The 18,478-nt window shown below is 47.3% G+C and overlaps 6 protein-coding genes across 6 annotated transcripts; 4 read left to right on the plus strand and 2 right to left on the minus strand.

The window, feature by feature from the left end:
* Positions 1-550: 550 nt before the first annotated feature.
* FOMMEDRAFT_170239 (uncharacterized protein) lies at positions 551-1,458 on the plus strand (the record flags this gene model as incomplete). Its single annotated transcript, XM_007269901.1, has 4 exons — positions 551-788; positions 850-1,007; positions 1,057-1,261; positions 1,322-1,458. The coding sequence occupies 4 exons, from the start codon at positions 551-553 to the stop codon at positions 1,378-1,380; spliced, it is 660 nt and encodes a 219-aa protein (XP_007269963.1). The 3' UTR covers positions 1,381-1,458.
* Positions 1,459-4,376: 2,918 nt separating this feature from the next.
* On the plus strand, positions 4,377-6,203 carry FOMMEDRAFT_136312 (MFS general substrate transporter; the record flags this gene model as incomplete). Its single annotated transcript, XM_007269902.1, has 6 exons — positions 4,377-4,598; positions 4,673-4,814; positions 4,879-4,952; positions 5,008-5,082; positions 5,151-5,262; positions 5,317-6,203. The coding sequence occupies 6 exons, from the start codon at positions 4,377-4,379 to the stop codon at positions 6,201-6,203; spliced, it is 1,512 nt and encodes a 503-aa protein (XP_007269964.1).
* Positions 6,204-10,421: 4,218 nt separating this feature from the next.
* On the plus strand, positions 10,422-12,000 carry FOMMEDRAFT_22726 (uncharacterized protein). Its single transcript, XM_007269746.1, has 4 exons — positions 10,422-11,134; positions 11,190-11,315; positions 11,374-11,495; positions 11,547-12,000. The coding sequence occupies exons 1-4, from the start codon at positions 10,888-10,890 to the stop codon at positions 11,868-11,870; spliced, it is 819 nt and encodes a 272-aa protein (XP_007269808.1). The 5' UTR covers positions 10,422-10,887; the 3' UTR covers positions 11,871-12,000.
* A 91-nt stretch (positions 12,001-12,091) lies between these two features.
* Positions 12,092-15,299, minus strand: FOMMEDRAFT_148521 (threonyl-tRNA synthetase). Its single transcript, XM_007269903.1, has 15 exons — positions 15,064-15,299; positions 14,917-14,998; positions 14,730-14,863; positions 14,595-14,676; positions 14,414-14,543; positions 14,246-14,363; positions 14,048-14,194; positions 13,852-13,998; positions 13,706-13,804; positions 13,324-13,653; positions 13,135-13,272; positions 12,774-13,069; positions 12,653-12,707; positions 12,454-12,583; positions 12,092-12,391 (listed from the first exon to the last, which is right to left on the minus strand). The coding sequence occupies exons 1-15, from the start codon at positions 15,220-15,222 to the stop codon at positions 12,234-12,236; spliced, it is 2,205 nt and encodes a 734-aa protein (XP_007269965.1). The 5' UTR covers positions 15,223-15,299; the 3' UTR covers positions 12,092-12,233.
* Positions 15,300-15,640: 341 nt separating this feature from the next.
* FOMMEDRAFT_43149 (uncharacterized protein) lies at positions 15,641-16,274 on the minus strand (the record flags this gene model as incomplete). The annotated part of the gene is made up of 3 exons (XM_007269830.1): positions 15,641-15,898; positions 15,961-16,082; positions 16,148-16,274. Coding segments are annotated over 3 exons (507 nt in total), but the record flags the coding sequence as incomplete, so codon positions are not given.
* Positions 16,275-17,083: 809 nt separating this feature from the next.
* FOMMEDRAFT_160000 (uncharacterized protein) lies at positions 17,084-17,423 on the plus strand (the record flags this gene model as incomplete). The annotated part of the gene is made up of 2 exons (XM_007269904.1): positions 17,084-17,217; positions 17,267-17,423. 2 exons carry the CDS (start codon positions 17,084-17,086, stop codon positions 17,421-17,423), a joined length of 291 nt encoding a protein of 96 aa, XP_007269966.1.
* Positions 17,424-18,478: the final 1,055 nt, after the last annotated feature.

Raw genomic sequence — 18,478 nt, forward strand, 5'->3', positions numbered from 1 at the left:
TCATTCTTTATTTCATTCCTCATGCAGAGGTCAGTTAATTCACACGAAAACATTACTATAAATCAAAATAAATCATTATTAAAAGATTTACAGAAGGATTTTGTCAGAAGAAAATTATTGCTCAAGATATAGTTGATTTGGAGTGTAAAACAGTTATATTTTAGCTAGTTTCTAATAAAATCAAAATTCCTTCTGTAAAAAGTTTCTTTATCATCTTTTTAATGCTATTCATATTTTTTTGTCAATTTAAAATACATGTGGGGAGCAGAAAATCTTTTCTACAAGGACAATTTTAACCCGGACACTTGTCTATCAGTTTACTGCTTAGTTTGCCGCTTAGTTTGGTAAGTTTTCAAACTCCGCAGGACCGCGCGTCAATAGGGAAAAGCGGACCCCCAGAGTTTATCTTTCGTCTACCTTAACAGGAGCCGGACGGCACGTGACCGACTTGTCGCGCTTTTTGTTCGCGACTTTGAAATGAACACGACCTTCTTAGAGTTGTTCAACTGGGTTCACAATTTACTCTCTTTGCATCCTCTTTCCTACTTTGATGGCATCCGAGGCTACTAGTAGCCATGGTCCCCCAATTGCTCTTACCTTATTCGACTGGCTGAAGCCGCGACGTAGCGTGGCTGTCGCACGCCTCAAGAACAACTGCTTCGCCCTGGTTATCCTGCTGCTCATAACGCAATTGGCACCAATCGTGCCGTCCCCCATTACGTGCTTATCGATGCTACTCAAGGATGGAAAGGAAAGGAACTTTGCTCTGCGATGGTTGTGTTGGATCGGTACGCCATTCACGTTCGCTCATTTGACTTCATGCTTTTCATCGTAAACCATGGGAAACAGAACTAGCACTATTTAGCATTCTATCTGCAAACATTGTTCAATCGTACATTGGGATTCGATATCCGCCAACACCATGTGGGCCGGTGAACTCACCCGCGAAACAAGTCCAAGCCCAGACTCCTCAACTTGCTCGACCACTCAAGAGCTTTTCAACCCCTGTGAGTTCATTTCCCCTCAAAGCATGATCTTATCTCAATCTTCTCTTAGCTCTCTCAAAAGGGACCTTCCTTGTCATCTTCATATGCTACTCCGATCTCAACGCCTTCCCGCATGGGCAACTATAAAGGACCATTAGCCACGTCCTCGCCTTCATCCTCACCTTTCCAGAACTCACTAAATTCCTCCTTCTCTGCATCTTTGTTGTCGTCTCCTCTTGCACATCGTGCGCGTCATTCCCAAGGCCAATCTGTTCGTGAGTCTTTTATCCTTTTTTCCTGTGCTAGAAATGGCATCGTCTAACTTAGGTTAACAGGTTCCATGCGCGGAAGTTTGCTTATCCAGTTTGAAGCCGATGAGGACGATGAGCTCTAATAAGGAACAACCTGACCTACCCAATGTTTTATTCATTACATATACCACGTCATGTACCAATTCATCCCGTGCAATGCACTACATCAACTCATTGCGTGGCTTAACTTTGGTTTGACAAACTGAGCAAACGCAGTTCGACTTCCGTCAAATGTACATTAACGCACCGATTTTTGGAGGTTATACAAAGAAGTCAGGGACTAGATCATTTGGAGTATTTTGAGATGCTAAGTAGTAAGCTGTGCATTGCTTACAATTGACGACACGTCTGACCACGACGGTTCCTTTGGAGATGCTTCGTCAGCTGTGTGGCACTGATCTAAGCGCGTATTCCGACAAACCCGAAAGCATCGGAAGATTTAGTTATCGCCTAAGACAAAGGAATACTGTACTTTTGGTTGTGTCCTTAAGTCGCCTGGTACCTAGTTCCCAACACTGGTCCTGACAGTCGAATCCGAGTCGGAAGTTTAACCTGAACTTGATGAACTGTCTCGATCCTGCTCTTACTGAAGTATCAAGCCCTTGACCTGATGTAACGGGTGATCAAACAACATTTGATAACCTGTGCGTCTCCACTCTGGCATCAAGGGTTAAAGCCCAGCTTGACGATCGGCGGTTTTCGGTGCAAGGTACATTGGAGACAATGTACTTTGCTAGAAATTACTACTGACCTCATGTCTACTCATCTTAGGCTTACCGCAGCAAAATGATGACTGATTGTACTCCTTGTCCCTGCCGCGGCTTTGATTCCTATAAATAGCACACGACCGTACAATGATCCTTGGGGGTGGCAACGAAAGTTTTTCTTCCATATGCTTATCATTTACGCTGAAGAAAGGACCGATGTGGACGGAAAGGACAGAAGATCGGTATTGGATGATCATGAAACCTATTATTAATACCGGCTGCATTTGAAGCTGTTTGCACCATTGTCTACGGGTGATTTCAAGGACGTTACTGATGGGAAATGGGTGAAAGATTTAACGCTTTGAAATAGCCGTTTGTATCCATCTTATTGCAAACCTTGTTGATTACATGCGGGCATCCGCGGCAGCACAAGCTTTACGATCGTCAGTATATCTTAATTCGGGATCGGGATAACCAGCTATGACCCGAACAATTTGGACAGAGATCTACTGTAACAGAACTGGTATCTTGGGTGTTTTGTCTATTGCAAAAGGCGAAGCGCTCCTCGTATGACCGGTATTCATTGAAAACAGCAGGGAAAAAAGATGAAAATTCGGCGATTCGCTACGGCCGCATGTTTAAATATCAATGCTGGTTAACAAACCATCATGTCTTCAATGCTTGTCCTTCGATTGACATTTAAATTCGAAAAGCCTTCTAGTTATCACCATGTATTATCGATCAATTTACACACGGTGGTTACGAGCAGAAAAAGATCGACCATCCTATTGCTTTCTTGTCGTTTAAAGCAAAGTACAAGATGTGACAGATACGAAAAGATGTTCGAATCGAAGTATGACTAGTACTTTCTTGTCGCACGTCGTCATCGTTTGCTTCTTATTACTGTATAACGTTCTAAATCAACCATCGACAACGTCTTTCGAACTCGACCTTTATATTCTATTACAAAGAGAATGAACCTATTGGATTCTTTTATGTGTGAGTTTACACATGAGTTCCCAGACGTCCCAGTGTATCTTGCTTCTTACAGTCACGCAGATTGCGATAGTGGCTAATTAATTTGCAAAGCCCTGCCGTATGCATATGGCTTGTGGAACGGCAAAGCTCAAAGGCCGAGTTATTGGTCCATCAGAACGTCGACTTGGACAGATATGCACAGTAATGCGAAGCTAACAAGTGAACAAGCTTGAGACTGGGAATATAATAATATATGTAGACTGACTTTGAATCGGGCTAGGAATATAATGACGTGATCTCTGATGAAGTTGTGTCGCATCAAATGTATTGTCTCACGACATGTCTGAAACGTCACTGAGTCAAAGAAATTTCGGGAACAAACTGCTTAAACTGAATGGTTTCTAGGACTCTCGGCATTCCCAGCGGCGTAACGGCGTGGGTGGCGGTGGGAATTTGAAACGAATATTCCATCGCTGCCCCGCTTTTGCCGATGTCCCGGCCCGCTCGGAGAAAGATTATTGCACTGCTTGGCGACATATCACAAATCTTCTAGTTTTTTGTTATGCGAGGAAGTCGTCTGCTGGACTACTGGACGAACAGCAAGTGCGTAATGCGCCTCATATCTTTGTCGCAATCTTTTATGAGGCTGCTGGATATGAAGCGGATATGAATCATGAGTAAATGAACGGCCTGAGAAGCCTTCGGACTCGGAGGTTCTCGGTCAGGGAGGGATGATGTGATTCTTCCGCCGCGGGCCTCGACTCAAGCGAAGCACCCGGAGTTTGCGTTTGTCTCCTCACGAAGATCTTTTCCGACAGGTGCTTACTAGCGTTCTGCCAACTGAATCCTAACCTTGCACAGAGCCGCAGTTGAGCACACAGCGCGCGTAAGCCAGCGCTCGCTCGTCTCTCTTATGCATGAAAATTGTATGACAGATCTACTGTCACATCTGCATCAATGATAGCCTTTCATTCAGGGCGATGCTATGCAATGCAACGCGCTGTCTATTAGAGGTAGGCGTTATAATTAAATGTGGGTTTCACTTTCAGGTCCGGGTTAAGCGAATCCACTGGAAATGCAGAAGCATAGCAAGTCACCATATGGTGCATTGCTTAGGCAGCTCCGCTTCCATCACTCAGCTAGGATGAGCGTCGGCTCTACTGGTGTTACCTGAAACGAAACGTGAGAAGGAGATTCGTAGGAGATGATATCCGAAAGGCTACAAACAAAAACTCCTTCCGTCAGCCGTGGTTTTCTCTTAGTCTAGTCAAACTCCCCAGACTGCATCGCTTGCAACCTGCGACCTCTCTTTCCCCCCCACCACCCACGACAGTCCCTTAAGCAACAATCCCGAAATTGATTTTGCCCGCTCAACGTTTACCCGAATCGATAGAATGTTGCTCAACTCCGCGGCTACCTTGTCAAAGCTTGACCAAATCTTCAAGCGCCGGCCGAGCTCTGTTAGAGGATCGACACTCCCGACGACTCGTAGTGTCGACGTTGAGCAGACTCTCCCGAGTGTCGAAAATGGTAGAAACAATGAGCCTGATCCGGAGCTGAAGCTTCCGAAGATGTCTTCACTCGCGATCGTCATTATGCTGAACGTCATGTCTCAGGTGGGTCTTTGCTGACAGAGAACTCCTCCCCAGACGGCCTTGACACTGATTATCCCATATGGCGGCATGGATAGATTACCATGTTCATTCCAGTATCTTCCGCGAGTAAATATGCAGAGTTCCTTGGCGGTACGGCAACGTTCTCTGGTCTGGTACTTGGTATTCCAGTAGTGTTCGCTGGCATTGCGTTGCCCCCACTCCTGCGGTATGACCAAGGTATACATCAGTTATCAATCACTCCGAAGCTAGGGATCATTATTAACTGTTCCTCCCGATAAAGGAAAATACAGTCGGCCGATCCATTTCTCTTGCGCAGTGGCCATAATTGGACACATTCTGTATGGTTTAGCATATGTAAGCTCAAATATTCGTCGAGTTATATTTCCCATTTAACCGGTAAAACTTACAGTATGCTAATTTCCTGTGGCTCATCCTCATCGGACGATCCGTCATTGGTTTGGCAATGGCTAACTTTATGTACTCGGTAAGCGCCCGGAGTTACGTTTACTAAAGTCCGTGAGCATTAACGTACGTATCCATTGTTCGGATCAGAAACGTTACTGCTCGGATGCACGGATTGTCGGTATCCGTAGGCGCACGACTCTCGCCGGATGGTTGGTCCTCGGGCAGGGAATCGGATGCAGCGTTGGACCCTTCCTGGGAGGTAAGGTTGTTTCGCGAATCTGTTATGTCGTAAACAACCTAAGTTAGTATGTAGGATTGCTATTCAAGGTTGGATTCGGCAACAGAGTGTTCAATGGTGATACCGCTCCGGGATGGCTTATGGCAGCCCTCTGGGCAGTTTACTGGGTGGCCGTCTGGTTGTTCTTTGATGACGTACCTGACGCACCATCGCGTCGTGAGGAGTCGGCCGTCGAGGACGAGAAGAAACCTTATCCTTCGCAGACATCTGTCACCCTGGCTGAAGCTGATGAATCAGCGCCGTCAACAGCAGCAGCCTCCACCGTTACGGTGTCTCCTTCGTCTTCTACGTCGACTTTAGACGAGTCAGAGCGTATTACACTTCGCCAATGGGGAGTCATTGCTACTATGTGCTGGTTTGCTATGACATGCTTTTTCGTGCTCAGCGGCTGGGAATCCAACATCGCTGTCTTCACCGCTGCACAGTTTAACTGGAGCCCATTCGCAGCCGGGAACTTCATTGCTCTTGGCGGAATCTCCATTTTCCCTTTCCTATTCCTAAATCTATATCTCGTCCGTCGAGTCCCCGATCGATTCATCCTCGCGTTCGGTGCCTCAACTGGATTCCTCGGTCTTCTTCTAACGCTTTTGATCATCCATTTCAACAAAGCGACCTTCGGTTCGTTCTTCGTATGTTGGTTCCTCGTCGCACTTGGATTCAACGTCGCCAGTACTGTCACCATGAGTCTTCTGAGTAAGCAGATGCACCCTAAGTGGAATGGACGAATGAGCCTTGCGATACAATACAGCAACTTTACGGGACGTGTGAGCGGATCCGTATGGGGAGGCGCCGGCGTTCAGGTTGGAATGGAGGCATACGTCGGTCTTCAGATGGCGTTGTTGGGCGTTGGGGTCATCTTGTTCTTGACTTTGTGGAGGAACATGAAGGCGAAGACGGGATGAGACAATTATGATGGCTTTTTTTCCCTTCGGATTTTGTTGGTATGTACAGCTAGAATCAAATTGATAAGTATCCTTTTTTCTTATCACATAGATCGCCTTCGGCTTTCGTCAAAGGTATACTGCAAAATAATGTGCATTAGCCACTGTATATACGGAAATATTATGTACATAGTAATCTTATTCACATCGGTTATCTTCGGCCACGACGTGAACTAGACGTAACGTCAACAGATGCCTCATCAAAAGATGTAAAGATGAGACGAAGATGTACGTTCATCGACACCATGCACTCTGTCGGCAAAGCAAAGATCAGGTAGGAAGCAAGAAGAATAGGTCCAATGCCAAGGGGTACACGTCAGGAACGAAGCTTGCCAAATCAAGCCAGGACGATGTATAAATGTGTTCGTAGTTAGCGATCTAGGCCTAATGGTAATAGATCGGACATTGGTGCGGCCAGGGCATTAGAAGATTAGAGCTGATCCGCTGCATTGCGTGGACAGGCTGAAGGGTATACAGGTACTAGTAAGAGGACACGAAAATTTCCTCGAAGCATTAGTACCTTCTCTTTGAATTCAGTCGGATTTTCCATGTATTCCCAAGGCGAAGAATTGATCCGCTTCGTCTTACCGTAGTAAATGTAGATAAGAGATTAGGTGTCCTGTGTTTATATAAATAATAATTTGTAAATTGTATTGCGGGATCGACATCCGGTCTGATTAGAGCGGTGATCGGCTGTTCAATATATCATTATATAAATATGCATATCTTGCAACGTCATTCAAAAATCAGATTGAACTAATCCCAAAGAAGACTCGCGTTGTTGATCATGAGTGTCATAGACAGAAACAATTCCAATCTCGTTTTCGTACAACCTGCTACTTAGACATACAGAATGATTTCAACATGAAAGAAAAGAAAAGAAAGGCCGTTCATCCTTCTAAACCATAAACCGCTCGTACACCCCCAGCAAAGACACACATTCTCAACCATGAAAGCTCAACTCCGGAGATAAGTCACTAGTGCATGACACTTAGAAGCGGCGACGAGCGTTCGTGAGTTGGTCAACGGAACCGGCATTTGTGAGCCTGTCAACGGATCCAGCGTTGGTCAAAGCATCAACCGAGCCGCTGCGACGTGCGTTGGTAAGTTGGTCAACAGATCCAGCGTTAGTAAGGGCATCGACGGAACCAGCATTAGTGAGACGGTCAACAGAGCCTGCATTGGTGAGTTGATCGACAGAGCCGCTGCGCTTCGCATTAGTGAGCTGGTCAACGGAGCCGGCGTTGGTCAAAGCATCGACGGAACCAGCATTGGTGAGACTGTCAACAGAGCCTGCGTTGGTGAGTTGGTCGACGGAGCCGCTGCGCTTCGCATTAGTGAGCTGGTCGACAGAGCCTGCGTTGGTCAACGTGTCGACGGAACCGGCATTGGTGAGTCGGTCAACAGAGCCAGCATTGGTAAGCTGGTCAACAGAGCCGCTGCGCTTCGCGTTGGTGAGCTGGTCGACTGATCCGGCGTTGGTGAGAGTGTCAACGGAGCCAGCATTAGTGAGCTGGTCAACAGAGCCGCTGCGCTTCGCGTTAGTGAGTTGGTCGACTGAACCAGCGTTCGTGAGAGCATCGACTGATCCGGCATTCGTGAGAGCGTCAACTGATCCAGCGTTGGTAAGCTGGTCAACTGAACCACTCCTCTGTTGTGATTGTCAGCATTAAGAATATGATGCAGAGTACGGAAAATTACCTTCGCGTTGGTGAGTTGGTCAACAGAGCCAGCGTTCGTCAAAGCATCGACGGAACCAGCATTGGTAAGGGCGTCGACGGAGCCGGCATTCGTGAGTTGGTCGACGGAGCCGCTTCGCTTCGCGTTAGTAAGCTGGTCAACTGAACCAGCGTTGGTAAGAGCATCGACGGATCCGGCGTTGGTAAGACGGTCAACAGAGCCAGCATTCGTGAGCTGGTCGACTGAACCGCTGCGTTTTGCGTTCGTAAGTTGGTCAACTGAGCCAGCGTTGGTGAGGGCGTCTACTGATCCGGCGTTGGTGAGTGCGTCAACCGAGCCTGCGTTGGTGAGTTGGTCGACGGAGCCGCTGCGCTTCGCATTAGTGAGCTGGTCGACTGAGCCTGCATTGGTAAGCTGGTCAACAGAGCCGCTGCGCTTCGCGTTGGTGAGCTGGTCGACTGAGCCCGCGTTTGTTAACGCGTCGACGGAACCAGCATTGGTAAGCTGGTCAACGGATCCGCTGCGCTTCGCGTTGGTGAGCTGGTCGACGGAACCAGCATTCGTCAAAGCGTCAACAGAGCCAGCATTAGTAAGCTGGTCAACGGAACCGCTCCTCTAAAAGGCAAGTACGGATCAGATGGAATTTCCATAAATGATGCAGAATATTGATCCGTTTACCTTTGCGTTAGTGAGCTGGTCAACGGAGCCGGCATTAGTCAATGCGTCAACGGAGCCGGCGTTAGTCAAGGCATCGACGGAACCAGCGTTAGTGAGCTGGTCTACTGAGCCGCTGCGGCGGGATCTCGCGTTAGTGAGTTGGTCTACAGAGCCTGCGTTCGTCAATGCGTCGACAGAGCCGGCGTTAGTGAGAGCATCAACGGAGCCAGCGTTAGTAAGCTGATCAACGGAGCCACTGCGCTTCGCGTTGGTGAGCTGGTCGACGGAACCGGCATTCGTCAACGCATCAACAGAACCAGCATTGGTCAGTGCGTCAACAGAGCCGGCATTAGTAAGTTGGTCGACAGAACCAGACCTCTGTGTTCAAAGTACGAGAACTGTTAGGACAACTACCTTGCATACCGTTCGGTATAAAATTACAAACCTTTGCTGGAGCGGCCATCGAGGTCGCGGCGAGCATGAGGGCGGAAGCCACGAAGACAGCGTTGAACTTCATTGTGATCTCAAGGTAAGACTGAGCGGATGCTGGAGTGTATGTAGAAGGCTCTGAAGGCTTTCTGGGGGATTAAAGAATTGATGTAGGAACGTTTTATAATGTCAGTGATCTGGGTCCTCTTTTGGGTCTTGTGGTGGTAGCGTTAGATGATTACAAAGTTGCAGTACTGTCTCCGACTCTCATTGGACAATGAATTCAGGCTATGCGTCCGTGTAGGAAAAACCTGCGAGAGCTTGCTGCAGAATAAGAGAAGCTCACTAGCGAATAGTCGATGGAAGTTGTTCTCCCGATGCGGACGGTGCGAGCATCCTATCTAGATTATGAGAATGACGGAAATAGGGGAACGTTGGCTCGACAAATGGGGTATACTTGTCTCCAAAAGTCCGCATCTTTCACTCCGAACCTTGCGAGTAATCGAAGAACTTCTATCCATTAATGCCATATGCACGATTTGCAATAGAGTAAAATGTGCATCCAGTTGGCGAGACAAGCTCAAACTCCGAAGCGTGGACTGTCCCAGACCCTCATCTAGCCAGAACTTGGAGATGACAGGAAAACTTCGAGTTGACTGAATTCAAGTTGAACGTCCGCAGTACCTGTCTGCCAAGTCTGTGCCTCGTCCTTGCAGCAATTGCCATGGGTGGGAAACTTGTCGATGAACGGAAGTAAGCTTTATGACGAGCAATAGTACCATCAGGATGCATAATAGCGTGCAAAATGCCGAGAGATTGGTGCTTTGAGCGCTATGTCGTGATAATTAGAACTGGAAGAATCCGCTGTATGCAAACCTAGTTTGGGAGCGAAGGCCAGCCTCTGGCGAACAGAGTTTGAGAAGCAGCATCCCATCTCCTACTGCATGTGAGAAGCCGGCCTGCACACGTCAAGCGCCTCTACAGGAACCATGCGGTCCGTTCTTGGGCAATGTGTAGTTCATCGTCCATGCTTGCCCGACACGGCGGCTGCCTCGACCCGTTAGTCCTTCGATTGATCTTGATGTGCACCCCAGTTCCACCGGAATTTTAGTTCATTACTTGAGAAGAACCTCTTTAATGCGAGACCGGCAACTGAAGTGTTATCACGATCAGCGAGAAAGGTGACGAACATGGATAGTTAGAATAGGTTGCACAATTGCAAATTCCGTTCGAGCGAACACGTGCTATGCGAGTCACGCGACTACCTTCTTCAATCACTCCACACCATACATACACACTGCACAGTGACAGCCCAACGCCAATATGAAAGGTAAGTAGAGGCGTTTTAACGCATATGCTGGTACGATTGGCATCGATTAAACTTGCTATTCTTCTTCTTTTAAAATAGCCCGCATCGTTCCATTAGCCAATACTCCCAAACGAACAGATGACCTCCCTTAAGCGCCTAACGAAGAGGTGTTGCAATCGCACAGTGCGAGCGGGGCGGGAAGACTTGTCAATGTATCATCGCTATCGCGAATCCGCTCTCCACGGATGGAGGACTTCCGGTTGCATTCTTGGATGTTCGTCCCGCAGTTGGTTAGTTTGCGGTAAGGACTGGAAGCATGGCCGACGATGCGATTCGGACCCTTTCAGAAGTATCCGCGTCCTGACCGTCCCATATAGAGAAGCAAAATATTGATAGGAGGTGTTCCTATCACGGAAACACTCTACGCGCCGAGCTCCGACGCACTCTCGTACTTTGCCAAACACCGAGGAGAAAGGGCACATGTACACTTGTCTACATTGTCTGAAGTTCTAAAACTTGGTGTTTACCTGAATTTCCCCAAGTTCCCCAGGATCACTCTCACAAGCCATCATGGGGAAATTCCAAGACGATGTAGACAAGCGCCCCCTCATGTCCTCCAGCGACGAAGGCATCGACGAGGTTGAAGCTCTGCGACCTCGTTGGAGCCTTGCGCCAGGTAGTTCTCCCTGGCGCCGTCGCATCCTCACTGTCATCTTCATCGCACAAACATTGCTCAACATCATACTCATTGGGTCTGGTTTTTACCTGTATTCGCGGAGGGGCCCGAACAATCCTATTTTCCCCCAGTTAACGTATTGTAAGTCCCGAGCGTAGTAGTATAGTGCTGCTTGTAAAGTGACGAATCACACCAGCGCCGGCCCAGGATGTGCTCTCGTTCAAAGTCCATAAGTTCTACGAGGGTTTTGGCGCGAACAAAACCATTTACATGGGCAACCCCTCCGACGAGGTTGACAAGGTCTGGGAAGACCTCTACAGCTGTAGGCAACTTTGAATAGTTCATTCAAAGAGAGCTCCTACTTACTACCGCCCATGCAGTCGGTATTTCTGAGATCCCCAGGGGAACGGCAGCGAAACTAGTCAACAAGACTTACCCGATCGCTGGCTCTGGGGGCAATTACATCGTCGAACTCGATGTATTCCACCAGCTTCACTGTTTGGTGAGTATCTCAACCTGCCTGACATCACATTTATTAACACTCCTTACATAGAATACGTTGAGAATGGCTTTAACGCCTGATTACTACAGGCAGAAGAACCTCACTGATCTCGAAAGGTCATTCCTCGAGCTACCTCACGCGTATCACTGTTTGGATGCTCTCCGCCAGTCTCTGACCTGTAACGCCGATATCAGCACGTACGTCTGGCACTGGGACCCTGTAGATGAGATGGTAAAACCTACCGGCAACGTAGTTCACACCTGCAAGGACTATGACAGGATCGTCGACTGGGCGAAGGAACACCATCTCCATTCTTTCTTTGACAACAAGGTTTATGTAGAAGATGACTTGGAAATCCCAATCATTTACGCGTAGTCCATTTCCCCAATCACTGCGGTTATTCGGTCGTTTAGGTTTAGTTGGTAGTCGCACTTTGTGATGTGTTGCATGTTTGTAAAGCAAATTCCCGTTCATGAAATGTACAATGGTCATCAATGTATTTACCCCGTCTGTAAAAACTCATCACGAGAAAGCTTGTGCATAAAGACCACTGCTTCAACTTGAAGTACTGTATTTCCTTAAGGCTCTGATAAGTGGGCTTCTTGATAATTAGTCGATAGCAAAGAGCGAATGACATCAATACGAGGCCTTCTTCGACAGCTAATCTACGTTCTACCCCTAAATGGTTGTGTATAACTACATGACTACATATAACGATCAACGTCATTTATTATCTAATCACTCTAGCTTGTTCAACAAGCTCTTTGAAGCCTTCAAACGAACGAGCTTGTCTGCAATAACATCAAGGGGAATCATCTCGCCCTGGTTCTTCGTGCCCGCATCATCGCGGTTGCGCACATTGACAGCACGGCCACTCTGCTCGTTCTCACCCACAACTACCCATTCAGTCACGTGTCAGTCAGTGGAATTAAGGCGGAGGCAAAAGTCCCACACTTACCGAGAATAAAGTTGTACTGTGCAATTTCTGCATTGCGGATCTTCTTCGGCAGGGTATTGTCAGAAGTGTCGACGTCCGTGAAGAGGTTCAGGTCTGAGAGCTTCGTGGCAACTTCGATGGCGTATTCGTTCTATATGCATGAAGGTACGATGAGGAAAATTTGTGTAAAGATTGATGATTGTGGTTGATGGGTACTCACGTTGCGTCCAGCGACCGGAATAACAATAACCTGGCGCGGAGATATCCAGAAAGGCCTATCATATGAACAATGATGCGGTCAGATAACACCAAACCAGAGATACGGTGGATCAGATACAAACCATTTCCCTGCAAAGTGTTCGGTAATAATGGCGGTAAACCGCTCCAAGCTCCCAAGGAGTGTACGGTGGATCATAACAGGGCGTGGCTTTTCGGTATTCTCATTGTCATCCGCGGAGCGATACCTAAGATTGAATCGTTCGGGTAGCTGGAAGTCCAGCTGAATAGTAGCGCATTGGAAGGACCGCTTCAATGCATCACGGATGGTGACATCGATCTTAGGGCCATAGAAGGCGCCATCGCCAGGGTTCAACTCCCACTTTCCGGAATATTGCGCCTCGAGGGCATCGCGCAATTGCTAGTGGGAATGGAAGAGTATATGAGAATGGAACAAATGAAGAGCTTGGAAGGGGGTGAACACACCGTCTCAGCCCTATCCCAAGTTTCAATGCTACCCAGGAACTTTTCTGGTCTAGTAGACAACTCCAAGTGAAATTCGAAGCCAAATAGACCATATGTGTGCTGCATGAAATCGAATAGGGCATTGATTTCTTGGGTAACCTAAACCGGGAGTAATCAATGTCCGATCGCCAGAAGGGTTGATCCACGCACCTGAGATTCCATGCAGAACACGTGCGTGTCGTCTTGCGTGAATCGTCGCACTCTCGTCAAACCAGACAGTGCCCCACTCGCTTCATTCCGGTGTACGATGCCGAATTCCGCCATCCTGATGGGTAATTCCTTATAGCTACGGTCCCGTGAGTCGAAGATTATACAATGACCGGGGCAATTCATTGGCTTGAGCGCCCATTTCTCTTTCTCAACATCTAGGGAGAACATGTCGTCCTTGTAATTCTGCCAATGACCGGATTGCTCCCAGAGCTTCGCATTGAACATATTGGGCGAGATAACTTCCTGGTAACCGCGCTTGTAATATTGTCCCTAAAATTTTACCCATGAGCCTATAAGGAAGAACGCAGTAAAGGAAACGAACCCTCATATGCTCCAAAAGAGCGTTATAGATTCGCGTTCCGTGCGGAAGCCAGAAAGCATTACCAGGCGCGAGATCGTTGAAAAAGAATAATTCTTGATCCTAATCCGATATCAGTATCCTCCTATTGTGTTCAGCGTCTTCCTTACCCTGCCGATTTTGCGATGGTCCCGTTTGGCGGCCTCAGCCAGGAAGACCTTGTATTCAGAGAGTTGCTTCTTGTCTGGGAAAGAGATTCCGTAGAGTCGCTGCAGTGAGTCGTTGTTCGCATCTCCGAGGAAGAAAGATGATGAATTCTTGGACTAAAGTTAGTCCCGTCCGCACCAACACGTACACATTTCGCACCTTTGTTAGCATAAATGCTTTGATCCTCCCAGTGTGCGGAATGTGGGGCCCAACACACAAATCTATCATCGGACCGCATCGGTATATCGTCGTTGACGTGCCATCAGGTACTTTGGTTTCGATGAAGTACTTCTTGTATTTGTTATACTGCCAATTATTGGTAAGGGAAAAAAAATGATAGCATGCAGAATCGCATACATGGAACATTTCAAGTAGCTTCTCCTTTGACACTACCAAGCGTTCAAACTTTTGTCGATCCTTCATGACATTCTCGGCCAACTTCTCTAGAACAGGATAGTCTGATGCTACGACCGGCCTGACAAATAGACATAAGCAATGACTTGTCGATCGTTCTGAGACACAGACCTTCCAGTATTGGCCATCTCGTAGAAGAAACCATCATCGGTTGGGGGTCCCATGCAGAGATGACAGCCATAGTGCCTTTCGGCAGATTCTCCGAGGACATGCGCGGACGAATGCCAGAATACTTGTTTACCTACCTGAACCGTTACATAATGAACAGCGACGCACAAGTAAGGGAACGTACCGTCTCGACTCTCAAAGTCGAGCAACTCTAGTTTACAAGATTTTTCTAGGGGCCTCTCTAAATCCCAGAGCTCACCATCTACCTGAAAGAGGGACAGTCATTTAGTTAGTAGAGTAACGGATGTGTCTGACTTACCTTTGCTATCACCAACCGCTCCGGCATGCTCTTCTGGATTGCGGCGGCAATATCCATTGGAGATGTTTCCCAGCTCGTTCCTTTGCGTTCTGTGCCATCGCGTAAAGTTATGATAATCTCTTCGCGAGGTTGAGCTAGTATGATGGGATAAGGATATCGACTAGCAAGATAAATTAGTATTGCATGCCTTTGACAAACTTGTCATATTCTGCTTTTAATTCGTCGAATATTTTGATTCTATGATCGATGTATTCCGGAGGTGGTTGCATCTGTGTGACGCATATTAGCTGTCAAATCGAGGACTTCGAAACATAACGATAGATAATGATCACACCTCTAGAGGATGCTGTGCGTCGAATTGCGGTTTCGCTTTCTTGTCCTTCGCCTTCTTTACACCATTGGCACCATTTGAACCGACCTCAGCATGTTTGTTCTGCAGGGCAGGGAGCTGGACAGGATGCGCAGACGACGAGACTGGATGGACATCCGCCATTGTTTTTGCACACGTATGGATGTGTAGGCGAGCAGAGATAAGAAAGAGTCGGTTACAGAATATACGTGAAGGTGAATGCTGGCAGTGGACAAGAAAAGGCTGTGATCGAGTCACCACCCTGGACATGCTTTGCCACGATTTCGGTCAACAGCACAAAATGAGCCAGCAGTAATATTACGTAATCACATTTTTTAATTGCTTGTCCCTGCTTGGTGACTGGTCTCTTTCTTTGATGCCACTCGACACACACAAACGAACACTGTACACATTACATTCTTTTTCTACTTCGTGATACACGCGCCAATTTGATGCTACAACCCATGGCGACAAACAATCATCTTATGAACCCACGTCAAGCTCGAATGATAGGAACTTCCAAGTCGTCCTCAGTGTACACCTGATTATCAAAGTGAGAGTGGATATGATTCTCGATGGCCCATTCCTTCAGCTTATCAAAGTCACGGCAACTGTGTACTACATTTCCTGTTGGCTTTACCATTTCGTCCTCCGGGTCCCAGTGCCAGACATACGTGGCGATATCGGCGTTGCACGTCAGAGATTGGCGGAGGGCGTCCAAACAGTGATAAGCGTGAGGAATCTCGAGGAATGACTTTTCGAGGTCGGTGAGATTCTTCTTTCGATAATAGTCCGGAGTGAGTGCCATTCTCAGTGTGTTCTATGCTAGGCATCAGATTCAAGCACCACGGAATGGCTACATACCACAAGGAGAGTACGTACCAGACAGTGAAGTTGGTGGAAGACATCAAGTTCAGTGATATAATTCCCATCTGAACTAACGAGTGGATAGGTCTTGTTTGGCATTTTCTCGGCAACGCTTCGGGGGACCTCCGATATGCCGACTGCAGAGCAAGGAAAACCATTCACCAACATTGATCCAACATATCGGAACCTCTAAAGTACTTACAACTGTAAAGGTCTTCCCAAGCTTTGTCAACTTCGTCGGAAGTTCCTTTCTGGTAGATTGTGATGTTCTCGCCGAAACCCTCGTAGAACTTCTGGACCTTAAATGAGACTACATCCTGTGCAGGCGCTAAGAAAGCAACGTATGTTATGAAGGCAATAATAGATGTGAGTACTGATTGCTCACAATACAGGGCTTGGGGAAATAACGGGTTGGAAGGACCTCTGTGAGCATAGTAATACAGGCCGACAGCGACGAGGACAATGTTCAGAAGTCCTTGAACGGATATGATGATGTACACCAAGCGACGGCGCCAAGGAGTATCAACACTCAGTCCGAAGAATGTTAACAGGACTGGAGGCTCGAGGATCTCTGCGATGCCATCGTCGCTGTTGGTCCTGAGGGGGTGGTACTTCTCGTAGTCCTTTGCCATAGCTTGAGAGCTAGGTTCACCTGGAAAGTGGGAAACAAGCTGATAAGGCTTTCCGTTCTGTCTGCAGGCAGTTGTGATTGAATCCTGTTCAAGCTTGTCTCATTGCAGAATATTAGCTGAGAAAACTTACAGATCTCTCTGAATTAGGAGATCCCCGGTGAAGCAAAGTCGGCCAGTGCATTAAGGTTCTATTGACCAAGGCCAGGAGGAACGGAAGGCCGGCCAAACCTCGAGAAGTACACAGGTAGTCACCCCGTGAACGAGGATAAACTGTCAGGATTCCAGGAAGCACATGGAATACCTCATCGACCCTGACTTGTGGGGAACATGGAAATGCTCCGTGGGGTTAGCAAAGGCTCTCGACTACTGGATGCGTCTTTCGGATAACCGAATCTTGTATAGTGCAACCGAGGAGCTCAATCCTGAAAACTCTGCAACATGGAAAACTGCGAAACTATTTAGATAGAAGTTCTTCTGAACTGAATAGATCAGCGAAGCATCCGACTATGGCGGTAGAAGCTCAGGGAGCGCCCTTGTATTACATGGAAGATGAGAGTTCACCATGCTCTTTCTCAAGGAATACAGTTTCGATACCTGGGGGTTCTCTCATCGCGGAGCCAATATTCTGGAAGGACATTCAGTTTTGTAATAATGAGGAAGCTGTGAGGTCGTTGACTCCTTCCGTATAGCCTAGATTGGCGAATCCTCCTGGGAACGCGGGTACGGTCGCATTACTGTGACTTCCTCCATTATCTGCGATTCCTTTCGTATGATGATCGTAATAGCTTGAATATCGATAAGACAGAGGACAATGTTGCTCAGTTCTACGAAATCGGAGGAGATTAGCTTCGCAATTAGGTATAAGCGCGGGTTCATCTTTACTCCTTCTATTTATACCGCCCTCGGAGATCAACAGGGGAATTGAAGGGATGAGATAAGAATAGAATTTAAGCGTAGAAATCGGAAGAATATTACATTTGCTAACTTCCAAATAATCATTATGTACTAGTATCAGTCGGTAGTGACGAGCTATGGTTCGATTGCTCACCCTGCCGGCACAAAGAAAACTAATACTGCCAGGAGTGGGAAAATACAAGAAAAAGGAGAACCGAGAGTAAATTTGATTGCGAATCTGCTATGCACTTGACAGCTTCGTTACACATGGGGGTCAACTGAGAAGTAAGACGGCCTAAACAGGACACTCTACTGCATAATAGTGAAAAGAGGGTCCAGGATACATAGCAAGGCTCAACGATAACTTGCCAGGAAGACCGATTGGAAAGTTCTGGATGCCGGGTCGCAAAATTTTCCGCTGGTTTTAAGGAGGTGACTTGCCTTTATTACTTTAAGTTGCTGGAGGATAACTCGTCCAATCAATGGTCTAGGCTAACTAACAATAAAATTATAGTGTTGATATTAGACGCTGAGTTGTTCTTTGAGGGCGCTCTAACACCTATTTCAATAAGATTCGCTTTTACCTTCAGTGTCAATGGGAAAATTGGTGGTTTCAATATCAGTCAGTATCACAAGACTAACACGATGTTCGATATCTCCGTGGTCCCGCCCGAAAATGAGACCGACCTGTATTGGCGCGTTCGTCAATTGTTCTAGCCTGTTTACAATGACAGAGAAGAACAAAGAGACATGGAAGAGGTCATTCCGGTCAAAGCACGGTGTGCGTGTTATTACTCCTGTCCTATCAAGTCACCCGATCAAAACGCGAGTGAACCTTGAGAGTTGAAAGTATTGAAGGCTAAGCTAGCGCTTACGTCGTCGGATACCCGCACTTACGAGACTGCATTTGTCTCCTCGGATACCTAACGAGATGCGTTGTCCAGCCCGCATGGTGCCGCAACTTCAACAGGTTAACGATGAATACAGTTTTGTTATGATCCGTCTAT

Source organism: Fomitiporia mediterranea (genome assembly GCF_000271605.1).
Source record: "Fomitiporia mediterranea MF3/22 unplaced genomic scaffold FOMMEscaffold_11, whole genome shotgun sequence".
In the NCBI taxonomy this organism is placed as follows: domain Eukaryota; kingdom Fungi; phylum Basidiomycota; class Agaricomycetes; order Hymenochaetales; family Hymenochaetaceae; genus Fomitiporia; species Fomitiporia mediterranea.